Genomic DNA, 23,210 nt, shown 5'->3' on the forward strand with positions numbered 1-23,210 from the left:
TGGAAAGAACTCCTCATGGGGAATGAGTGAGATGTTTTTTTTTTATGACTTCATTGGTGCCTTCGTAATGACGTCATAATCGCATATGTAGAACGCAGCTGAAATGTGAATCCTGCGCAGGTTCCTCCTGATGACTTCATCTTTGCTTTTTCCTTGTTCGGGTTCCTTCTGATGACGCCAATAGAGGAATGTCCCTGTTTGGTCTTCCATTTGATTTGAATTTAATTTATTTTAATCCCATTCTGAATTCATTTGCATAATAATAAACAAACGTCATGGGTCAGGGTCAGGCGTCCGATCAAAGCTGGATGTCTTGGTACCCGGTCATCACTGCCAGCAGTTATTAAGTGGCAGTACTAATGATGTCTCATTAATTATGTAACACACCAGTACACAAACCCTACACAAAACAAGTCCTGGCGAGGGTCTGCGATCTCTGATTGCTCTTTTTCTTGTTATTTGTTGTGATCTGTAAAGGGTCCAACATGTGTTTTTATTTGAGTACATCATACATGCCACGATGAGCGATTCATTTTCTCATAGATTGCAGGTCTGTGACAAAAAGGAAGAGTTGAACTTCCCATTTGGAATGGTCTTGTTCTCAAGGTTTGATAGAGTGTTTACACAGTCACCTGTGGTTTTAATTACCTTAACTACGTCATGTGTGTCTACTTCCCAGTTATAATCCAAAAATTTTCTTCCTTTTTGGAACTTTTTCATGAAAGAACACATTCAACGCACGGGACTCACACCGTTGTTTTCTCTTGGTGCAATAAGAGCTGAAGATGGTGTTGACACAAACGGTCACGTGGCCACAGTTTGAGTAAATATAGTCCTGCGCACTAATTTTCAAATTATAATTTTCTTTGTGAGCTCAAAGTTGAACTCATCCATGACATTCACAATATGAAGCTTCATGCCAATCACGGTGGCTCTAGCTGCCCTCGCCATGCAGTTATTCCTCCGACACACAGACGGAATGATCACAATGATCTACGACACAATGATCAATAAATATTACACGCAAATATTGACGCACAATTTTATTAATGCGGGTTTGAGTGTGTGTGGGTTCAGAAGTATCTCCGGCTGTTTCAAGAGAAGAAGGGTTATTGAAGAGGTTTTACATTTCAAGCAGCAATTGTAATTATGATTTAGGAGCCACTTGCTTTGCCTTGTTCCTCGTCAATAAGTTTATCATGATGAATGCTGGGCTGAAAATTATTTGTCACATTTTTAAGAAACGACATAAAATGTCTTCAAAGTGTGAGTTAACATTAAAAAAAAAATAGTTGTTGATCAAATTGTTTCTTGTTTAGATTTGGAGTAAGCTTTAGGTAACTTGGTTGGGGGATGGGGTAAGGGGAGGGTGGGGTTGGTTGAGATTATGGTTTATATATTGGAGTCAGGTTGGTAATCTGAGGTTATTCGATATTTGTTAAAGCTGGGAGGATGGTCTGGAGATGGTCTCGAAGCTGCCTTGCCTGGGTTTGAATCCCAACCCAGCTATACACTGTCGTCCCAATGTTTCACAGGCAGGGTGATTCATCAATGAGTGTTTCGTCCCTCGGATGGACATGACAATGGGTGTCCTGTCTACCACCATTAGTTGGTGGACGATAAATATCCCATGGTGTCCTTCCTGAAGAGTAGGTGAGGTATCACTGGTACCTTGCAAAATTCCAAATCCCTCCCTTTTTTTTCTTGAGTCGGAGTGACGACCCAACCTGGTAACTGCCTGGTGTAGACCATTGGTGCTGCCAATAAGGCATGGTCCATGATGGAGATGATGATGGAATATTTGTTCGAGTAGTTTTAAAATATTGTTCTGGGAAGTAATATGAAATGTAACATGACAAATGGTATGGAATTATTATAATTTTTTTAAAATATTAAAAACCAAATCACTTTGCTTACTTAAAGCTGGAGGTTCGAGTTAAATAATTTGCTCATTCTGCATGGAGATGTCTTTGTCTTATCGGCTCCTCCTTTTCGCTTTTTCAAAATTTCGCACAGTAATAATGTCAGGATATTCAGTGCTTCCACAATCGTGATGGCATAATGGTTATTCAGACCCGGTGTCATTGTGGTGAGAGCCTCTACTATGAGTCTGGTAGGTCGGCGATTCTCACCCTGGCTGACTCACAACACCAACATTTTAAAAACTGGTAATGTTGCCTCCTTCCTTGGCACTTGGTATTTAGATGGTGGAGCACAGACATTCCCCGTAGGTTAGCATTTCATGGGGGTCATTTGGTCATTTGGCCCATCAAAGTCTGCCATATTATTGCCAACCTATGGTTGTTTATCAATGCTTTTAAATGCTGAGTGTCAAACAAGGAAGCAGCACATACCATTTCAGGTCTTTGGTATGACTCAGCTGGGGGTGTGAACCACCAACCTTCCAGACTCAGAGCAGACACTCAGACCATTCCACCACTGAGTGGTTTACATCACTTCCCACAAAGTTAGCAACTGTGTCTGTCTGAAGTCGAGTCAAGTCTGGTTGTGCATCTGCTGAGTAAGGTGGTGGTAAAAAGTACTCTTGTGGGGCATCTTTGTACCTTTCAAAAAGTGGAGGTGTTTCATTTTGCATGCCAGAAGCAGGTGTAAAGGTGTATCCATCTGTTCCCCAAATACGAATTCAACGAACGATGTGTGTGTATACGTGTGCGTGTGCTTGCATGATCGACGAAGACATACCTGTGCATCGTTTCAACAATGGCAGCCACTTCTCAAGTCTGCTGCTATCGGAGGACGGCGATAAACTTTACGTTGGAGCTCTTGAAGCAATAATTGCCCTAAATGCGTCGAACGTCACAGATGAGCTGGAAAAGGTGGGATTATCAACTGGAAGAGAGTCTTGACCACATACATTATCAGAAGATTTATTTTGCAAAAACAAATCTTCACATCTACAGATTGGCTATTTTGCCAATCTACAGATTGGCTAACGATTGGCTACAGATCTATCGGCCACGCTCCCAACTTTTACCCCTTTTTTGCCGATAATAAAGTGCGGTTTATACACTGGAAAATATGGTAATCTTCGTCATCCTCGATGTGACTGAACATTTCCAAGCCAAACGTCTTGGGTTTGGGTCCATCATTTGGTTTGAGTTGTTGCAGCATCTGCACCTTATGGGCACAAAGCTTCAGTCTTTTCTGCAAAATCCTGTGCACACTGTTGGTTGGTAGTCCCAGTTCTCTGGATGTGAGTAGGATTGATTTTTCGGGGGACTTTGTTGAAATGATTTACGGACTCGTTCAACGTCTGCTGCACTTGTTCTTGGTCGACCGGTACTTTTCTGTTTCTGACAACTTCCAGTCTCCTTGAACCTCCTGCACCACTCTCTGGTACCAGTCTGGGATGGCGGGTTCCTTCCATACCTCGCACAGAAATTACGCTGAACTTGCGTGTCGGTGAACCATTCGACACACTGAGCTCTCTCCTCTTGAGTCACCATTTTATTTTACATTAAACCACCAGAACTGAAAAGAAAGAAAACTTTTTGAGTTTCTGTCTCATAAAAAAAACAAAGTTGTTATCGTTGTATCAGTTGTGGTACTAAATACATTAACAACCAAATTTGTCCAGGTCTTTTTTGGAACACCCTGAATATCAGATTTGTAACCTCCGTCCACCTTCGATGGCGGAGCGAAACATGTGACAACACTTTGATTTGTTTGATGTTTCCTCCTGTTCGGGGTCTGCTGGGTTTTTTTAAAATTGAAAAAGACTTTAGCTGCAGGGAATTGATGGGGTAAAAGAAAGCTGTTGTTGTTTTTTGCTGTTTTTATATTACAGGTAGGATTTGCAGCGAATGACTCGGCCAAGAAAGCCTGCCAAAGTAAAATGAAGACCAAGGTAAGTTGTATTCTGGTCTCACGCGACACCTTTCCAATTCACAATGTGCTCCACAAAGACGTTGCAATGCTGCAGGTTTTTTTTTGAAAATGAATGAATACAAATTATTCACCAGAGGAAAGGCACAAACGCACCTTTCCAATTGTGGCCCTCCACACCTGGAAACATACAGCTGCAGCTGACGCTCACGGACCATGCAGGTAGCAAATCTCATCTGATTTACTCTCTCAGCAACTGCTCGTTGGACGCAAAGTCCGACCAGCGGTAGCTGAGGATTCTCCGAAGAGCCCTGGTTCCAAAGGAATTAAGTCTCCGTCTCAGATCCCTGATCAGAGTCCAAGTCTCACATCCGTAGAGCAAGACTGGAAGCACCAAGGACCTGAAGACTCGGACTTTCATCCCTCATTGGGAAACCTGGGAAACCCATAATCCCAGCGGCGCCGACTCCTCATTCAGCACCTCGAGGGCCCTCAAAAGGATATCTAGAGTCTCAGCAAAGATGACCACATCATCTGCGAAATCAAGGTCAGAGATCTTGACATTTCCAAACAATCTCTCACAGCTTGATCTCTTTGACATCCTCCCCAGAATCCAGTCCATATAAGTGCTGAAAAGTGTGGGGGCCAGTACACACCCCTGACGACCTCCAGTAACAACTGAAAATAAGTCAGAGATGGTATCACATCTCGCAGCACTCTCAGTACCAGAGTATAGTTCAGACATCAGCTCGATCAGTTTTGGTGGCACTCCACGAAGACCAAGAATCCTCCAGAGGGCATCCCGATTCACTGAAATGCTTTACAGAGATCAACATAAGCTGCAAGCAGCCCCTGCCGAAACTCTCATCTGCGTTTGGTGAGGACCCGAAGAGCAAGGATACGGTCAAACGTTGACCTCTTTGGTGTAAAGCCTGACTGCTCTGGACGCTGGTGCTCAAGCAGATGTTGGCGAACCCTATCAAGAATTATCCTCGCAAAGACCTTGCCCGGCAATGAGAGCAGCGTCACCCCTCGGTAGTTGTTGTAGTCTTGGTGATCACCCTTCCCTTTCCAGAGAGGGACAACATGGCCCCTCTTACAGTCAGTTAGGATGATGTTTGTGTTCCAGACAGAGCACAGAACTGCATGCAATGACACGAGTAAAGCATTTCCACCAGCCTTGGGAAGTTCAGCATGGATGCCACAGATCCCTGGAGCTTTACCCAATTTCAATCGGTTCACCGCAGTCCGTGTTTCCACAAGCGAAGGCGGATCAGCAATAGGGATTGTAACACCCCTGACGTCCAACTCGACAGCTGGTTGATCAGCCTGGTACAATCGCTCAAAGTAACCGGCCCAGCGGGCCTTCACTTCAGACTCCTCTGTCAAGAGCCCACGACCTTCCGCTCTAACTGCAGCACACCGAGGGACGGGCTTGCAGGAACGCAATGCACAAATTCCCCTGGAAACAAGACCAGAATCACATGACCACAGGTGATCCTCAACACCCTCACAGATTCCTCGCACATATGTCTCCTTGTCCACCCTTAGTGCATGTACAGTTTTATGTCTCAGCTCCCTGAACAGCTCAGCTCTGCCATTCAGCCTGGCCCTGCGAATCTGGTCAATGGTATCCAGTGTCCCTTGAGAAACAAAATTCTTCTTCGCCCTCCAGTGAGTTCCAAAACATCCACCGGCTGTATCAAGGACAGTGGTCTTGAACGCACTCCACAACTCTTCAGGATTCCCCAAAGCACCCAGACCCCCCAAATCCCCACTCAGTCTGTTTGCATACTCCTCAGCTACTCTCTCATCCCTGAGCTTGCCAACATCCAGCCTCAGCTGGGATGGTACCATTCTCCCAGATTTAAGCTGCAACTTCAGAGTTGCGACAACAAGCCGGTGGTCATTATTGAGGAACTGAGCACTCCGGTCGACCCTGCAGTTGTGGATCATCCTCCAGCGACCATCAACGAGGACATGGTCAATCTCCTTTTCCACACCACCTGCGTTGGAATACCGTTGACGTTGTATCGAAGACATCGTCCTTTTTCTCAAGACTGTGTGGAGTGAGGTCCTTTTTCTCAAATCTGTGGTCACATGCTTTTTTCTCAAGACTGTGTGGAGTGAGGTCCTTTTTCTAAAATCTGTGGAGTCACATGCTTTTTTCTCAAGACTGTGTGGAGTTAGGTCCTTTTTCTCAAGACTGTGCGGAGTCACTTGCTTTATCTCAAGACTATGTGGAGTGAGGTCCTTTTTCTCAAGACTGTGCAGAGTCAAGTCCTTTTTCTCAAGACTTTGTGAAGTGAGGTCCTTTTTCTCAAGACTGTGTGGAGTGAGGTCATTTTTCTCAAGACTGTGCAGGGTCAGGTCCTTTTTCTCAAGACTGTGCAGAGTCAGGTCCTTTTTCTCAAGACTGTGGAGTCAGGTCCTTTTTCTCAAGACTGTGTGGAGTCAAGTCATTCTTCTCAAGACTGTGTGGAGTGAGGTCCTTTTTCTCAAGTCTGTGCGGGGTCAGGTGTTCTCTAAACTCTCCTGTCTTTATTTGAAATGATTTGTAGAATATTGCAAAAATGGCCAAATAGAGCTCTTCGGACTTCCACGAGGAAAATAAAGAACCAAACGACTTATTCTGTGTTTTAACATCCTTTACACAGGTGGCAGAAACCTGAGTTGTGAACAGACTGAAATCTTTCAAACTAAGTGAAATTATGCGACACTTTTTCTCGGCTTTTCGTTTTATTTTATTTTAATTTCAACATTTTAGTAATTTTTTTTTGAGTTTTGTGATATATGTTATCCTGTGGTTATTGGAAGGATAATTAACCTGTAAAATCACTGGCATTTGCTGAAAGCTGACATTTCTGTTGTTGTGTAGGAGCAGTGCCACAACTACGTCCTCTCACTGCATATTAACGGCTCTCAACTCTACGCTTGTGGCACCTACGCCTTTGATCCAAAGTGCGCACACTTTGTAAGTGAAATGATTTCCTTATCTTACATTCACTGAGCATAATGCATTTCATTTGGCATGAACAATGATGTTGAGATGACACTAGTTTTTCAATCTGAGATGGCATATCGATGATGTAATTGGGTTGAGATACAAGTCGTGAGAGATTATTTAAGCTGACCGTGCAGTTTATGTTGAGATGACAGTGGTGTGGAGATGATCTTGAAACTAGGACTTGGTGTTGAGTTGATAATATTGAGATTATGTTGATGTTGCTACTCAGTAGATATTGTGATGAGAGGAAAATTGAGGAAATTATGTTAATGTCAGAAGGTAGTCCAGATATGTTGTTCCAAAAATGACATGATGGATATAATGTCGAGGTGACGGCTTTGCTTTGGCACCGTGTGCTTTCAGGACCTTGAAGGATTGAAGATGAATTCTATTGAATCTGGTCATGCAAAGTGTCCCTTTGACCCTGAACAGAGACTTACTTCAGTCTTGGCAGGTACACCTTTTGATATCCCTCCCATACCTGAAGGGACACGTCAGGCTATTGTAATTGGTCTGTGTATTAAAATGTGTGTGGATCTGGATGCAGATGTACTATAGTATAGATCGTGCATTAGCCTCACCGATTCCTGAATGAATGGATAGGTGTGTGTGTGTGTGTGTGTGTGTGTGTGTGTGTGTGTGTGTGTGTGTGTGTGTGTGTGTGTGTGTGTATGGCTGGTATCTCCATATGCAGGTTTCAGAAGATGGAGCATAGCCCTCCCAGGTCTCGAAGTATGCACCTGTGCGTACACACATATACATATATGTACAACCCTTTGCCTAATTAACCCTAAATTACTTCAGGAGCAAATTATTTGTTTGAAAGGTTACAAAATAAGTGTAATGGGTTTCACCTCAGTGTAATCAGTGGTTTAATTTAAAAATTAACCTCCCGCACTCATCAAAGGATTTTCAAGATCAAACTCACTTGGTCAACCAACAAGGTAAACATGTAGACCAAGGAGCTTTCCAAAGAAGTCAGACATAAAGTGGTGGAGAAGCACCGTTCAGGAGAGGGTTATAAGAAGATTTCCAAGTCACTCATTATCCCTTTGAAAAAAAATCCATCATGAAGAAGTGGAAGACGTATCATACCATCCAGACTCCACTCAGATCAGGTCACTGTGAATCCAACAATGGCTTTGAAAGAACTGCAAGGCTCGATGTCTGAGATTGGGGTCAGTGTTCATCAATCAACATTATCCCGTTCTCTTCACAAAGCTGGACCTCCAGACAGGTGGCAAGAAAGAAGCCATTACTGAAAAAGACGCATCGAAAAGCTTGCATGGAGTTTGCGAAAAACCATCTTCATGAGACTGCAGGCATGTGGAGAAAAGTTGTGATCAGACGAGAAAAAAATTGAACTTTTTGGTCGAAATGCAAAGCATTAGATCTGGCACAAGCCGAACACGACACATCACCCAGTCAACACCATCCCTACTGCCAAGCATGGTGGTGACAGCAGCATATTATCGGGATACTTTTCATCAGCAGGGACGGACAAGCTTGTCGGGATAGAAGGGATAATGGACGGTGCAAAGTACAGGAGAATCCTTGATGAACACCTGCTCGAGTCAGCCATGAATCTGAAACTGGGTTTCAAGAGATTCACATTTCAGCAGGACAATGATCCGATTCACAAAGACAAAGCCACACCGGAGTGGCTGAAGAAGAAGAAAATAAATCCCAGTCAAAGTCCTGACTTGAACCCAATTTAACATTAGTGGTGAGACTTGAGGATTGCAGTCCATCGATGATCCCCATCAAACTTGGCAAAACTAGAGCAATTTTCACGTGAACAATGGGCAAAGATTTCACCATGTCACAGTGTAAAGCTTGTAGAGACCTACCCACAAAGACTCATGGCAGTCATTGCTGTGAAAGGTGCTTCCACCAGGTACTGACCAAAGGGGCCGAAAACTTTTACAACCAATGAATTTTGATTTGAAACATGTTTTCTGCAGGTATTTCTGACATGTCACCTCATTCAACTCTAACGGTGTTTAGTTTGATCTCTTCAGTTGTTTATAAAAACAAGTTAATTTGGAAAAATTGTTTCTACATCATTTATAATTAGTATTTCATCGAAATGTGACATTATTAGTCGGAGGTGAACACTTTTGCTAAACCAATTTTCTAGCAGTGCACAGAGTCCATGAAGTTATTTTCATTTAGTTTCCAACAAGGGTCGTTTGATATGATTTGTTGAAAATGCTTTGCGATGTCCCCTTCGGTCCTCGCAGTACGACTAAAATATAGCTCGGCCAAATAGCCTTTTCTTCTTTTTCTTTTGCTCATATTGGTTTCACCTCTGTGTCTTGCAGATGGTGAGCTGTATGCAGGAACCACCGACGACTTCTTTGGCATGAACGCAGTGATTGAGCGGACGTCATCAAAGCGCGTGTCCATCCGTACCGTGGAAAGTAAACGTTGGCTCCACGGTGAGGCGGATGCCCATCCCACGTGAAATAACTTGCAGGGTTCATCCTCTTCCGACAGTACTCAAAACGATGTGACGTATTCCCGATGGAAACTCCTCATTGTTTTAGAAGACAGCACATTGTCAGGTTCCGTGGACAGACAGATACATCTGGGTATCATCTGCATGACAATGAAAAATTAGGTTGAAATTTCAGAAAATTGGACTGAGTTGATGCAGATGAAAATAGAAGTGGAGAGTTCATGGAACACGTTGCCCCACGCAGTGTTCACGGATATACTTCAATTTAAACCAAAAAAAAAAAAAACAGCAATCAGAGATTGCAGACCCTCACCAGGACTTTTGTGTAGTTTTTTGGGGTGTACTTTGTGTGGTGTTTATGTACTGGTGTGTTCGGTAATTAATAAGAGGCATAATTGGTACTGCCACTTTATAACTGCTGGCAGTGATGACCGGGTACCAAAACGTCCCGCTTCGATGGGACACCTGACCCTGACCCATGACGTTTATTCATTATCATTCAATTGAATTCAGAATGGGATTAAAATAAATTAAATTCAGATAAAATGGAAGACCAAGTCGGTACAGTCCTGCATTGGAGTCGTCAGAAGGAACCCGAACAAGCAAAATGCAAAGATGAAGTCATCAAGAGGAACCTGGACAGGATTCTGGTTTCACCTGCGACTCCTCGACCCTCGAACCATTCCAGGTGCAGCCGACTGAGCCTTATTCAAAAAACAAAAGAATAAAAAACCCAGATCAAAAAATTAAATAATTCTGCCTGCCAGACCATGCGCCTGATCAGGTTGAAATTTAAAACATATTTTCACCATCACTATTGGATCATAATTTTGAAGTTTCACGTCGATCGATGAAGCGGTTCAACAGAAATGAAGCTGCTCTTTTTTTAAGATTGTCGCTCAATCCAATATGGATGCCAGACCATGTGACCTATCAATTATTTTTGTGAACACCCTGGTATCCCCAAGGCTGAGGGGAAAATTTGTGTGAAGTTTCCCCTCGATCTGTCCAGCCGTTCTGGAGAAGAAGAATTTTTTGTAGGTTTAAGGGTGAATCCAATATGGCTGCCACACCACGTGACCTATGACATCATAATTATCATGAAACTATTCTACATGAGTAGTCGCTCCTGTGGTGAAAATTTTGTCTCAATGCGACAATCTCCCGTTCCGCTTTTTAAGCGGGGTCTCTGTCGACCTTCTCAAAGATAAGTTTCCGGTCGTTGTTTGTCACGTTTTGACTGTTATTTTGTTGCCTCCATGATTACTGTGTGTTCCTTGTTCGGTTTTGTCTCAGAACTTATGCTAATTTGGTGAGTATTCGTCGGTCTCGTCATATCAGGTTTCCCTGAGGCCTACCCGTCCTCCCGTCTGTGTGCACGATCGTGTTGATTGTATTTTCTTCTTATTACCATCAGTTTTTATTTCCTTTTCTTTTCCCTCCACCCTCCTATCCCGACCAACTCTACCCTCTGTTTCATGTCTTAAAATATAAAAAATACAAAAAAAACCTCATCTCATACCCACGTGACTTCCTGTACTGACTCTTCTTCTTCCTTCTCTGCCCTCTTCCCTGCCATTCCCACTCTGATCGTGAAGGTATTCACCACACACCTTCACGACCTTTTCTTCAAGCTTTTCCTTCACTCTTCCCTAATCTGCAAAAAAAAAAAACAGTCTCTTATAATACTTCAACTTCCCCTCTCCGCCTGGTTCTTCTTCTTCTTCAAAATCTTATGTTCAATTTGACCTTTCTTTCATCCGGTGTCTCAAAATTCCTCCTGTTACAACGCTTCCTTTCCCCACTCTGTACATTCTTCCGCACTCCATCCATCTTCCAAAGTATTTAAACAAATCTCTGACCTACAAATTAAAAAAAATCCCATTTTGCAATGCTTTGTCTTCCATTATTAATTGTTCTTTTCTTTTTTTTTTCCAACTTCAGCAGAAATTCATCCAACCTCCTCAACTCTACCTCTTCCAAAATCCTTCACCGTTATACCCCCTTCTTTCTCCCACCATCTTGCCCCCCCCCATCCCAGCATCTCTCCACTGCCCTCTACTTTGCTAACAGTTCCCCCTCTTGTAACAGTTCTTTTTTTTTTCTGGTGCATATGTGGGTCAGATTTTTTTTCTCCCCCCCAAAAAAAGTCCATAACGTGAAGATAACCACATTTTCCATGTGTTCCAGACCCTGTATTTGCCGGTGTGGAGGTGATTCGAGGCAATGCAAGCAAGCATGAAGGTGGCGAGGTCATCTTCTTCTTCTCGGAAATGGCATCTGAGTTTTCCTCCATCAGCAAGCCCATTGTTCCCAGAGTGGCCAGGGTCTGCAAAGTATGTTCTGGTTTTCCTACCGGTTGAGTGTAACCAGACGGGCATGAGATGTTCCGGTGACGATGCAGTTGTAAGCAAGTAATTAAATATTGATCGAATCGCCTCCCGTGCCGTCCAACTTTTTCTTTTCCCAAACCGTGCCTGCCAATTAGACATACATGTTTGGAAAGCGTGTGGTCATTCTGCAGCGTATTCTTTGCACACTGTTATACAGCAGCATCACTTGTGCGCAGGATGATATCGGTGGACTCCGGGTGCTCCAGAATAAATGGACCACCTTCGTGAAGTCTCGTCTGGAATGTGGCAGTGCAGACATGTTCCCTTTCACACAACTACAGGATGTATCAGTGACGGCAGACAACCCCGATGATGCCAGTGACACCACTTTCTATGCTCTTCTGATACCACAGTGGTGCGAGCATGTTGCTCTCTGCCTTTAAACAAGAGGAATTCTGGATTCCACCGGTCTGGACCATTTTGGGCCAGGAACTTTAATCTGTTATCAATTTGACGTTGCTGTTTTCGATCATTATGGCCCAGCTTGACCATTTATTGTTAAAAAACAAGCTCGAGAAGAAAGTAAAAACCAAACAAAATGGATGCAGGTAGATATGTTATTTTTAGGAAGTTGTTTGGAAACAATTATTTTGAGGAATAATATATGACTGCATTTTATTGTAAAAATACAATTTTTTTAATTGTTCCTGGCTATCACCAGAACTGTTTTGTGTACCACAGACAGGTTAATGTGTGGCAGGTATTTCCTGTTTGTCAGGATGCATGCAGCAACAGCTGGTGTGGCACTTGCTTCCTGATACCGACTGCAGTAATGGGGTATGATCTCTCGATTAGACCCCATTACTGTTACCCCCCCCTGCTCGTGGTAATTGAACCCATTGCCCATAAGGCGTGATTCACACCATGAGATGCCCACTCGGGGTAAAAGTATTACACAACGTCACTTTAGGTTCCATCCATCAGGACCATACTCTGTGCAGAGCGTTGGTGCTGCCTAAGCAGTCTCCTTGGCTATTGGACACACTCCTGCATGGGTCACCACTCCAACACAGTATACCAGCAAGCTAGCACTCATTTTTTTCCCAACCTCAGAAGGATGACAGGCAGTGAACCCCACCTGGTATTAATTCAACAGCCAAGTGGGATTATGATCTCAGGATCCTTGGATCCTAAGCCCACCATCCTAACCATTGAGCTAACACCAGGCATACATTAGGTTATACAACAGATTGTGGCTCTTTATTCCTAACCCCTTATTTGGATAGTATTTGGCCATAAGTAGTTATTAATATTTTCAGAACCATTTTTGGAAACTTGCGATCAAATGAAACGGAAACACCTGAATGATAAAAGCATCACCTGGTTGCACGAAGATGCTGCGGCACTGTTGTATCACCATCCTAATTTTGCTTGGCACGTGCGTGCAGGAAAGATGTTGTGGCTTCTGCCGTCTGTCAGTATCACCTGAGTGACATCCAAACATCCTTCTCGAATGATTTTCTTCGTTACAATGATGGGGAGAGAAAATGGAAACCAGAAAAGTCTGGACTTGAAGTTCACCCTGGAACTGTAAGTGCACATTCTTTAATTCGTCCCTCCACCTTGATAATGATGTTTACCTTGTATGTATATGTGCCTAAAGAAAGTGTACACCTTGTAGCCTTATAGGCTGGAATTAAATTACATGAAATAAGATTTTTTTTTTCCACCTTTATTTACACATCGTGAGCCACAACTTCCAAGTGAAAAACAAATTCTACAAATTTCAGAAAATTAATTTAAAAATATCTTCAATTACAATCCCATAAAAGCCACTCAGGAATCAACGCCTCATTCGGGAAAAAAATGGCACGTGACAAAGGAATTAAATCACCACTGCAGATCTCCGAACTGCGGACAACAACATCACGTGACCACCACCACCCCTGCCACTCATCCATGGGACGTGTAATCTACTAGTCATAGCAATTGTACATCAGCTCAGGTGTAACCAATCACCTTCAAAATCGCACACCAAGTTAATTGGCCTCCACCTGTGCTAAATTGTCGTGATTCTGATTATTTCAGAATAAAATTAGTTATTCCTGTAGGTTTCCTCTGCTGGGTGGTGCATTTCATGCCTGGTGTTGGCTTAATGGTTAGGGTGGTGGGCTTGGGATCCGAGGGTCCTGATTTCAAATCCCCCTTTGCTGTTGAATTATTACCAGGTGGGGTCGACTCTGCCTGTCGTCCTTCTGAGGTCGGCAAAATGAGTGTCAGCTTGCTGGTATCCTGTGTCGGAGTGGTGGTATCCCGTCCAGCATGGTGCCCAATAGCTCAGGTGACGCTCTTCACAGAGTATGGTCCCAATGGATGGATGGATGGTAGTGCATTTCACAAAAAGCCTCAACCAGGGCACCAAGGAACTTTCAAAAGACCTCTGGGATAAAGTTGTGGCAAGATACAGATAATGGGATGGGTATGAAAATATTTAAAAGGTCTTGAATCTCCCTTGGAGAACAGTCAAGACAATCACTAAGAAGTGGAAGGCGTATGGTACCACTCTGAGCATGTCTGAGTTCCTCTGTGTGCAAGGGGAATGGTTTCATGGTTTTCATGGGAAGGTGATAACAGGTGGTACAGTTCATAGATTTAACTGAATTTGAACAAGTACTGAGAAGCAATGGACATAGAGGGGTAAAGTGATATTTACAGGAGTGATATGTCGGCCAAAATTAGCCAGGTGTGATTTCGTTGAGATGTTTGATTGTTGGTGCACCACCTGATGCTCCTTGCACCTGAGACCCTCAGGAATGCTCCTTGCAGACAGAGGCCCTGAGGCGTGCTCCTTGCAGACAGAGGCCCTCAAATCATGTGAAGTGGGATGTGCAATTAGTTTTTGTGACGTTTAGAGAGCAAAAAAGGGGGGACGGGTATCTCGTTTACCTGTCATGTGACTGTAAGACAGGGTTGATGGGTCTCGTGGCCTCTCTTGTGTCTAAGTTTCCTTGTGAGGCATCCAATGTATTTCTCATGTTCTAAATAAACTGAATTGATAATCGCACAATTGTACCCACGGGATTTATATCTAAAGCTTGGCAATTATTACGCAAAAGGAAATGTGATTCATGATTGATTACAAGAGACGTGACCAGTCATGATGTTGTGCCATATTTTTCGAAGCCATTTCTATTCTTCCTTGCAGTGTCTTACCCCCGAGTTGCACAGAAGTGGCTTCAATACGTCACTCGACTTGCCTGACGACAGCTTGCGCTACTTGCAAGAGAGTCCTCTGCTGGCTGGTGTTGTAAAACCACACGAGGACAAGCCCTTGTTTGTGGCTCACAAGGATACGTACACACGCATCGCCGCGGGACCACCCTTACTCGCGGATCTGAAACTGAGGACGTACAGGATTATTTATCTTGGCACTGGTACGGATATTTTTCACTCAAAGAGGTCGCACACTAATATTTGAGCTGTCTCTGTGTGTGTGTGTGTGTGTGTGTGTGTGTGTGTGTGTGTGTGTGTGTGTGTGTGTGTGTGTGTGTGTGTGTGTGTGTGTGTGTTCGATTCACGGTCCAACTTTACACTGAGGTCCCGACATTCGTAAGATCGTGGCATTCGTGGGGGATACGCATTCCTGAAAAAATGCCTTGAATGTCGAATCCGCGAATCTTGGGCCATTGTTCCAATGGTAAAAGAGGGGATTGGTTCCCGGCGGTTCGTGATTCATTGCAGGAAAATCTCACAAATGTCACGAATAAGAAGGTACTTGATTACAGTTTCATTAAAAATGCCTTGAATGTCGAATCCGCGAATCTTGAGCCATTGTTTCAATGTTAAAAAAGGGGATTGGTTCCCGGCGGTTCGTGATTCATTGCAGGAAAATCTCACAAATGTCACGAATAAGAAGGTACTTGATTACAGTTTCATTAAAAATGCCTTGAATGTCGAATCCGCGAATCTTGGGCCATTGTTTCAATGGTAAAAGAGGGGATTGGTTCCCGGCGGTTCGTGATTCATTGCAGGAAAATTTCACAAATGTCACGAACAAGAACTTACTTAAAAACAGTTTCATTAAAAAATGCCTTGAATGTCGAATCCGCGAATCTTGGGCCATTGTTTCAATGGTAAAAAGGGGGATTGGTTCCCGGCGGTTCGTGATTCATCGCAGGAAAATCTCACAAATGTCACGAACAAGAACTTACTTAAAAACAGTTTCATTAAAAAATGCTTGCAAATAACAAAAAAAACAGCAACAGCAACAGTGGGAACCGTTTCCAATTTAAGATGTGACGAAACTTTTGATGATGATGATGAGTTATGATCCAGTGAACTCCTCTGAAAAGGACACAGGTGAGGGTGCTAATGAGTCGTGCACCAAAGGGGACGCAGGTGAGGGCGCTGAAGGGGGTTGCAGGTTAGGATGAGGGTTATCAGGTCATGGCAGTGGAATGAGAAGAAAGAATGAGACCCAGGACAATGCACATCAGTAACCAGTGACATTGTATCCAAAAAAAAAGTTGTATCTCTCTTTTTTCCACATAGACAAAGGTGTTCTTCACAAGGTGGTGCTGAGAGACAACGGAACACATGTGAGCAGCAAAATGAACTTGTTCAAGTCTTCCATTAAGAATCTTCTCCTGGCTCCCAACAAGGTACCGACACGACCACCTGATGATGTTTTCCGCACAATTCTATCTCGTGTTTTGTACTCGGTGCTGCTGGGTTCACAAGCAAGCACAACACCAATCTTGTCACCTAAAGCAAAACATATTTCTCGTATTCAAATGGACTGACCTACCACGTCCACACTAACCGACGTGTGTGTGTGTGTGTGTGTGTGTGTGTGAATGCAGGGCATGCTGTATTTGAGTTCAGCGGAAGGTGTGGCCCAGGTGCCAGCGGTCTATTGTGAGGCCTACAGCAGCTACTCCCTTTGTGTGAAAGACCCACACTGTACCTGGAATACGACTCATTGCATCATAGACAGGTGAGCGTTGCCCTGATGGTTTGCGTAGTTGCTGTCACCCAGCGATGCACAGACTTTACCGATTAGCATGCCGGTGTACATTAATTGAGGCTTGCTCATGTCCGACTTGAAAGACATCGTGGTCCATGCTGTCTGAATTGCAAGAGAAATTGCATGTTTTGCAGGACGTCGCTCAAACCTTCAGTGGGAACGTGTGAACCTCATCATGACGTCGACGGTATGACATCCATTCCCCATTTCATGTAAATACGTGATGCCAGGTAAAGTGAGTCCATGATGTCATTTAAGCTTTAAAGAAGTTTCACCGTGCTTCAACTTGTGAGTAGGATGCCACCGTTGGCCTCAAACTGTTTTGTTTGAATTATTATTGATGAATCTGTTCTTTGACTTTTCCTTTCTTGATGATGTCACGTCAGCATTTGTAACGGGAGCTTTTGATCGTGGTTTAACTTGAACAGTGAATTGGGATTTCCAGCAGGTTTCCCCCCCCCCCCCGTGCCCGCAGGGGATTCCATAAACGGGGAAGGGATGGAGGTGGGAAAAATGTAAATGGTGTCCTCCTTAATCGAGCCGACCGAAGAAAATACAAAAAAAGTTTTTAATTAATGAAAAAAAAAATTCCCCTTTTCTTCCCCGTCAGGGGAGGGGGCATGGGCTTGGTTAAAAACACACATCAACCACACAACCACCCTTAAGAAGACCTCCACCAACAGCACTCCATACACAATCACCCATCAATACTCAAACTACCTAAAAGTCTGATCAACATCCCCAGACCCTTCTATCTCCATGACTTCCAGGTACCTATCGAATTCAAATTTAAACTTATCTCCTGTTTCTGCTGCCACTACCTTTCCAGGGAGACCATTCCATGCATTAACTACTCTCAAGCTATGGCCCCTGGTCCTATCACTGTCTACTCTGTTTTTATTTCATCTATACCTTTCATTATCTTAAACATCTCTATCATATCTCCTCGTAACCGCCTCCTTTCTAGTGTAGAAAGCCCTGTCTCCTTCCAGCTGGACCCGAAATCAATCTCGTGGTCCTGCGCTGAACCCTCTTGATGGCAGCTCTGTCCTTCCTGAACTGTGGTGATCAAAACTGCACCACAATATTCTAGATGTGGCCCTCACTAAACTCCTGCACAATGTTAACACCACTTGTTTTGATTTATAATTGATCCCTCTCCGAATACAACCTAAAACCCTATTTGTTTTACCTATAGCTGCCTGGCACTGTGCTACCTGCTTACCTCCCGTATCTATTACCACCCCCAGATCCTTCTCCTGTGTGACACACTCCAAAATTACCCCTTGCATCCTGTAATCTCTATTTTCATTGTTCTTTCCCATCCCCCAGCACCTTACACTTGCTCAGGTTAAATTACATCTGCCAATCTTTTCCCCAATCTATGCAAGTATTAATACGTTCCTGTATCTGATCACCACTTCCTCTGCTGTCCACCTTACCTCCAAGCTTTGTGTCATCTACACATTTGGAAAGCTTACTCCTTACCCCACTATCCAAATCATTGATGTAAATCATGAAGAGTAATGGTCCGATGACTGATCCCTAAAGGTACCCCACTACTTACATCCTCCCAGCAAGACATCCTCCCATTCACAGCCACTCTTTGCTTCCTACCACTAAGCCAGTTTGCAATCCAATTAGCTACCTGACCAGCCACTCCACAAGCCCTCACTTTGGCGAACAACCTCCGATGTGGTACCTTATCAAATACCTTCTTAAATTCAAGATATACTATGTCCACTGCCTTTCCCTCATCCACCCAATCAGACACTGCTTCATAGAAGTCTAAAATATTTGTTAAACAGGAACTACCTTTGGTAAACCCATGCTGACTACCATTAATTAGTTTGTATTTGTTTAAATGGTTCCTCATCCGGTCCTCAATTAATGTCTCCAACACCTTCCCCACAACTGAGGTTAAACTAACAGGTCTATAGTTTCCCAATTCTTCTCTGGATCCTTTCTTAAATAATGGTGTTACATTTGCCACTCTCCAATCCTCCGGTACCTGTCCTGACTCCAGTGAGCTCTGGAAAATATCCGTTAACATCTGTTTAAAGGAGGTCTAACACTGCACTCGCCCTCGTGGGCTTATCTACAAACTGGGTTAATAAGCAATCCTGGACTAAAACTAGAAAATCCTCATCTGCTCTTCCCTTTCCCTGTTCCTGGATCCAATGTATCCCTGGCAAGTTAAAATCCTCCATAATACCAATACTCTTCCCTTACCACATGTTCTTTTTAATTCTTCATGTTCTCCTCCTTCCTCCTCTTCCTTCCCACCCAGAGCCCTACAAAAGCATCCCTCCAGTATCTTACTGTTTTTGCAATCTCCATAATGTCTACCCACACAGAATCCTCAACAATTATTCCTTCCTTAATGTCACCCCTTTCTCTTGATGTAATGCTGTCCTTTACCCAGATTTCTCCTCCTCCTCCTCCTCCTCCTCCTCCTCCTCCTCCTCCTCCTCCTCCTCCTCCTATTCTCTCCATCCTATCACACCGATACACCTTGTAGCCTTCTAATCCTGTCCTCCAGTTAGGTGGTGAGGTGCTCCGTTTGTAACGATTTGTTCGATACATGTCGCATTTTGATGCCCGGGGTCTGTAATATAAATTTGTATTGGTGTCACAGCCAGTGGCCAATTTCAAATGAATGGTCGGGTTGTTGTTGTTGTTAATTTCGTTGTGGGTTGTTATTTTTCCCGCCTTTTTCTCTCATTCCTCGATGGAATACAGCAGATACATCGAATGACAAGAAAGAAATGAAAACACGAAGTTGCGGAGATTGATGAAACTTCCTTGTGTTTGCTTTCCCCTGTTGCCCCACAGGTGACAACTCCAGAATCCAGGTGGACAAGGACTGCTTGTTGCCTCTCCTGTTGTTGGGCCTATCCATGATTATTTTGGTGATTTTTGTTGTGCTTACGAGGTTGTGGCCGCACCGACACATGTATGCTGGTCAAATATGCCAATGGATATGGGAACGTCACTACACCACCCACCCAGACTTCAGGTCATGAGAAGTGACCAATTTCCGGCCCTGTCACACCTGGCACGAGGTGTGCTGTCATGGCTTCATCTGTCTATCATTTAAATTTGCACATTATGCTTTTGACAATTGACTTTCAGCTCAGGATATGTTAATGAGTGTGATCCTTCAATTAAAAAGAACAATGAAGAAATGCAGGAAACCCAAAAGGCTGAGGATGTCTGTTTCTTTGTTTTTGATTGAAACATCATAGGTTTCAAACATTTGATTGAAACAGCATCAGGATTAGCAGGATTAGCATCAGGAAAAAGAGCCACATGTCCATACAGCCGCAGCTGATGCTCACGGACTAGACAGGTAACAAATCTCATGTGAGTCTCAGCATCCACTTGTTGGACACACATTCTGACCAGCGATAGCCAAGCATTCTCCGAAGAGACCTGGTACCAAAGGAGTTAAGTCTCCATGTCAAATCCCTGGTCAGAGTCCAAGTCTCGCATCCATAGAGCAAGACTGGAAGCACCAAGGACATGAGGACTCTCCCACACAGGTACCAGCAGCACCACACCCCATTATCCAGTGAATCCACGACTCCCCAGGCCCGACCCAGACGTCTGTTCACCTCTGGCTCACAGCCAGCTCCGTAAACATTACTCAACACTCTCTCGTTAACCCGATCCACCGACAAGGCTTTCATCTGCAGCTTGATGGAGCACTGCTCTCCCTTCTGGGCTTGCCCTCCTGCCTTACACCTTGCTCAGCTTCACGCCCTGGAAACCAAGACCTTCAAAGTACTGTCGTTGGAAACTCCAGCGAGGAAGTTAAGTCGATGGGCCTATCACTTTCCAATCACAGACGGGTTGGTGGTCTCTCTGTCTTTTACCACTTCCTTTCTTGTCTTGTACCCTCTGCTGTTTCCGTGCTTTGTTCCTCCGAGTTTCTGGAAGACACACCCACAGTCCACCATCAACCCCTTTTTTGGTGAAACTCGCAAGATCCAGAATCACTGCTCACTTCCACTTCTTCGTTCCTCTTTCTTCCTGCCTGTGGAACCAACTTCCACATTATCTTCAATTATTCTTCCCACCAAGTCTTCAAGACAGCTGTTCAGTGTTCACCACCATCTCAGATCCAAATCCCCCATCCAAAACCATGATCTTTTATACCCTCATTAACTCCACCCGCAAAACCCACCTCCTTCCAATTTATCCAGTTTCTCCTTCCTGACAGTTTGATCTGTATCCATCTTGTCCACCCCATGCGTCCTCCCCTACCCATCATTCCTCCCCACAGCTATTCTTTGAATGAATCCCAGGAGGGAACTCGTGTGAAACACTGCCCCCTTCCTGAGGGTCATACCCCCTCTCTCTGGCGTAGCTCAGCAAACCACTTGCTCCCCGACCTCTCAGGTCGAGGTGCTCTGTGCCACTCATTCACTGCACACCTGCAAGTCATCTCGACCGATAACTTTTTTAATGCTTCTTCTGACTTGTTTAACTCTGTTTGCCCGATCTGGATGTCAATGACGTCAGCATCTAGTAAATTATTTTGAGGTTTGTTGACTTGAGGAACTTCCTGACCCCCACCCCTCCACCTGGTTTTGTTGTTTTGATGATTTAGTCCTGCACAGACAAAAGCCTGGTGTTGGCTTAACAGTTAAGGCAGCTGCCTTAACATCTTAGAGTCCTGAGTTTGAGCACCTGTCGGCCATTGAAATAACACCAGGTGGGTTGACAAGCCATTCGAGTATCCTGTGTTAGAGTGGTCACCTGTTCAGGATTATATTCCTTCGCCGAATGAAACTACCTGGGCAGTCCTAGTGCCTCGTGGTGTGAAATGAATGTTTATCGGTTACTGCACTGATATAATCAGCATTGATCTGCATAGCACAAGGGCCTAAGGTGATGATGTCACCTTCCTCATTGATAATTTTGTTCCTGTCTGCAGCGATACAGGTGGAGGTATCTGCTGAGAATATTTACAGCGAGGGGACTCGTTACGATGTTTTGCTGCTGGACGTGTTCAAGAGTGTTGGGGCAATGTTCCAACGTGACAAGCTGGCAAATTACTTGCTCATGTCCTCACCGTTTGGATCCTGGAATGAAGTTGTTAATCATGGACAACTTGATCCGCAGGACCAGTCCCACACAGCTTGAGTATACAGTAGACCTTCACACAGTGGTTATACCCTTGGCGGGAGACTTGGTGGAACATGCTGGACAGGTTCAAACGAGACGAAGATCCGTTCGGAAGTGACGAGGCCGGACAAGCCGCGGACAGTTGTTCCTCATGGAGTTAGTGTGCGTCGGTTGTTCTCGAAACAAATAGTTTGGAGTTCATATCAAAACAACCATTAAGTTTTCTGTTCTGGCAGCTGTGACATAAAAAAATCCACAAAAAATATTTTTTTCAAGTGTTTGTGTTTGTTTATGTGTCTGTGTGTTATTCTTTCACGGCCGAACCATCACACGGACACTCCGGGGCAAACAAAATGAGGTGTCGAGTTTTTAACCACCAAAAAAAAACCCCCACCAAAACCACCACCAAAACACCAGAACATGCAGAAATAACTGCACAAATCAGTGTGGAATAGCTTGTCCGTCAGCTTTCCCTCGATCATCCGGTCTGTTGCTCAAACTTCCAGAAAGCTTGTTGCACCGAGAAATGTCAATGTTGTCCCTTTCATGTTCGACAGCTTCCCAAGGTTGATGAGGACCTGTGAATCACTTTGTGTCCAACGAGCGGTTGCTGAGAGAGAGAGAGAGAGAGAGAGAGAGAGAGAGAGAGAGAGAGAGAGAGAGAGAGAGAGAGAGAGAGAGAGAGAGAGAGAGAGAGAGAGAGAGAGAGAGACTCGCATGAGATTTGTTACCTGCATAGTCCGTGAGTGTCACCTGCGGCTGTGGGGACATGTGACTCGTTTTTCCCTGACGTTGATCCTGCGAGGGAGTCTCGTGAGTGGAGGAGGCCAATGGGCCAACCACGTGCCTCATGGTTGCAGCAGGTTGATTGGCATCTCAAGGACATGGGGATGGGCCAGACGGAGACCCCTGGAATACCGGGGGGAAAGTGGAGGCAGCGACGCGCTGCTCCGGCGCATACTCCCATACCTGACCTGACCTGACCTGATGTTTTGGGTCTTTTCATTCTGCTGGGACTTTTTGGTCTTCAGGGTCTTTTGAACCGTCACGGTATTTTGGATCTTCAGGGTCTTCAATGTCTTTTGCTGTCTTGGGGTCTTAAGGTCCTTCAGGGTCTTTTGGGTCCTCGGGGTCTTAAAAGGTATTCAAAGGTCACGATGTCCGGAGCTCACACCTGGAATCGTAACTGTGAATGTAAATCCCATCCGTGACGTGTTACCCTCCCCCTTGTACACCTGTGACGTCATTTTACACCTCTTCACTTCATCATTCGATTTACCTTTCACTCTCGTTCACACCCATTCAGGTGATGATTTACTTTTGACGATGGGCATCTGCACCGGCACACAATGGCCTGTTCTTGAGGACTTTCGTAGGATCTTGAACCTCGTCGATCAAGCACTG

At 44.3% G+C, this 23,210-nt stretch overlaps 1 protein-coding gene across 5 annotated transcripts in view; it reads left to right on the forward strand.

The window, feature by feature from the left end:
* The window catches only part of LOC147008079 (semaphorin-4D-like), a 27,674-nt gene extending 5,600 nt beyond the window's left edge, over positions 1 to 22,074 (forward strand). For 3 of the 5 annotated variants that reach the window (XM_085865683.1, XM_085865681.1, XM_085865684.1), the window contains 13 exons: positions 2,698 to 2,837; positions 3,809 to 3,868; positions 6,725 to 6,820; positions 7,217 to 7,307; positions 9,178 to 9,294; positions 11,505 to 11,650; positions 11,884 to 12,062; positions 13,096 to 13,237; positions 14,853 to 15,081; positions 16,199 to 16,308; positions 16,510 to 16,643; positions 16,808 to 16,860; positions 19,509 to 19,877. In XM_085865683.1, coding sequence (XP_085721809.1) covers positions 2,698 to 2,837; positions 3,809 to 3,868; positions 6,725 to 6,820; positions 7,217 to 7,307; positions 9,178 to 9,294; positions 11,505 to 11,650; positions 11,884 to 12,062; positions 13,096 to 13,237; positions 14,853 to 15,081; positions 16,199 to 16,308; positions 16,510 to 16,643; positions 16,808 to 16,860; positions 19,509 to 19,699 — 1,688 coding nt within the window. In that variant the 3' untranslated portion in view covers positions 19,700 to 19,877. Of the gene's footprint in view, positions 1 to 2,697; positions 2,838 to 3,808; positions 3,869 to 6,724; positions 6,821 to 7,216; positions 7,308 to 9,177; positions 9,295 to 11,504; positions 11,651 to 11,883; positions 12,063 to 13,095; positions 13,238 to 14,852; positions 15,082 to 16,198; positions 16,309 to 16,509; positions 16,644 to 16,807; positions 16,861 to 19,508; positions 19,878 to 21,615 lie in introns of those variants that run through there. The other 2 variants (XM_085865682.1, XM_085865685.1) reach the window with 2 other exon arrangements.
* The last annotated feature ends 1,136 nt before the right edge of the window (positions 22,075 to 23,210 follow it).

Source organism: Eptatretus burgeri, chromosome 22, assembly GCF_056783735.1.
Source record: "Eptatretus burgeri isolate ZD-2024b chromosome 22, Ebu_testis_v1, whole genome shotgun sequence".
NCBI lineage: Eukaryota > Metazoa > Chordata > Myxini > Myxiniformes > Myxinidae > Eptatretus > Eptatretus burgeri.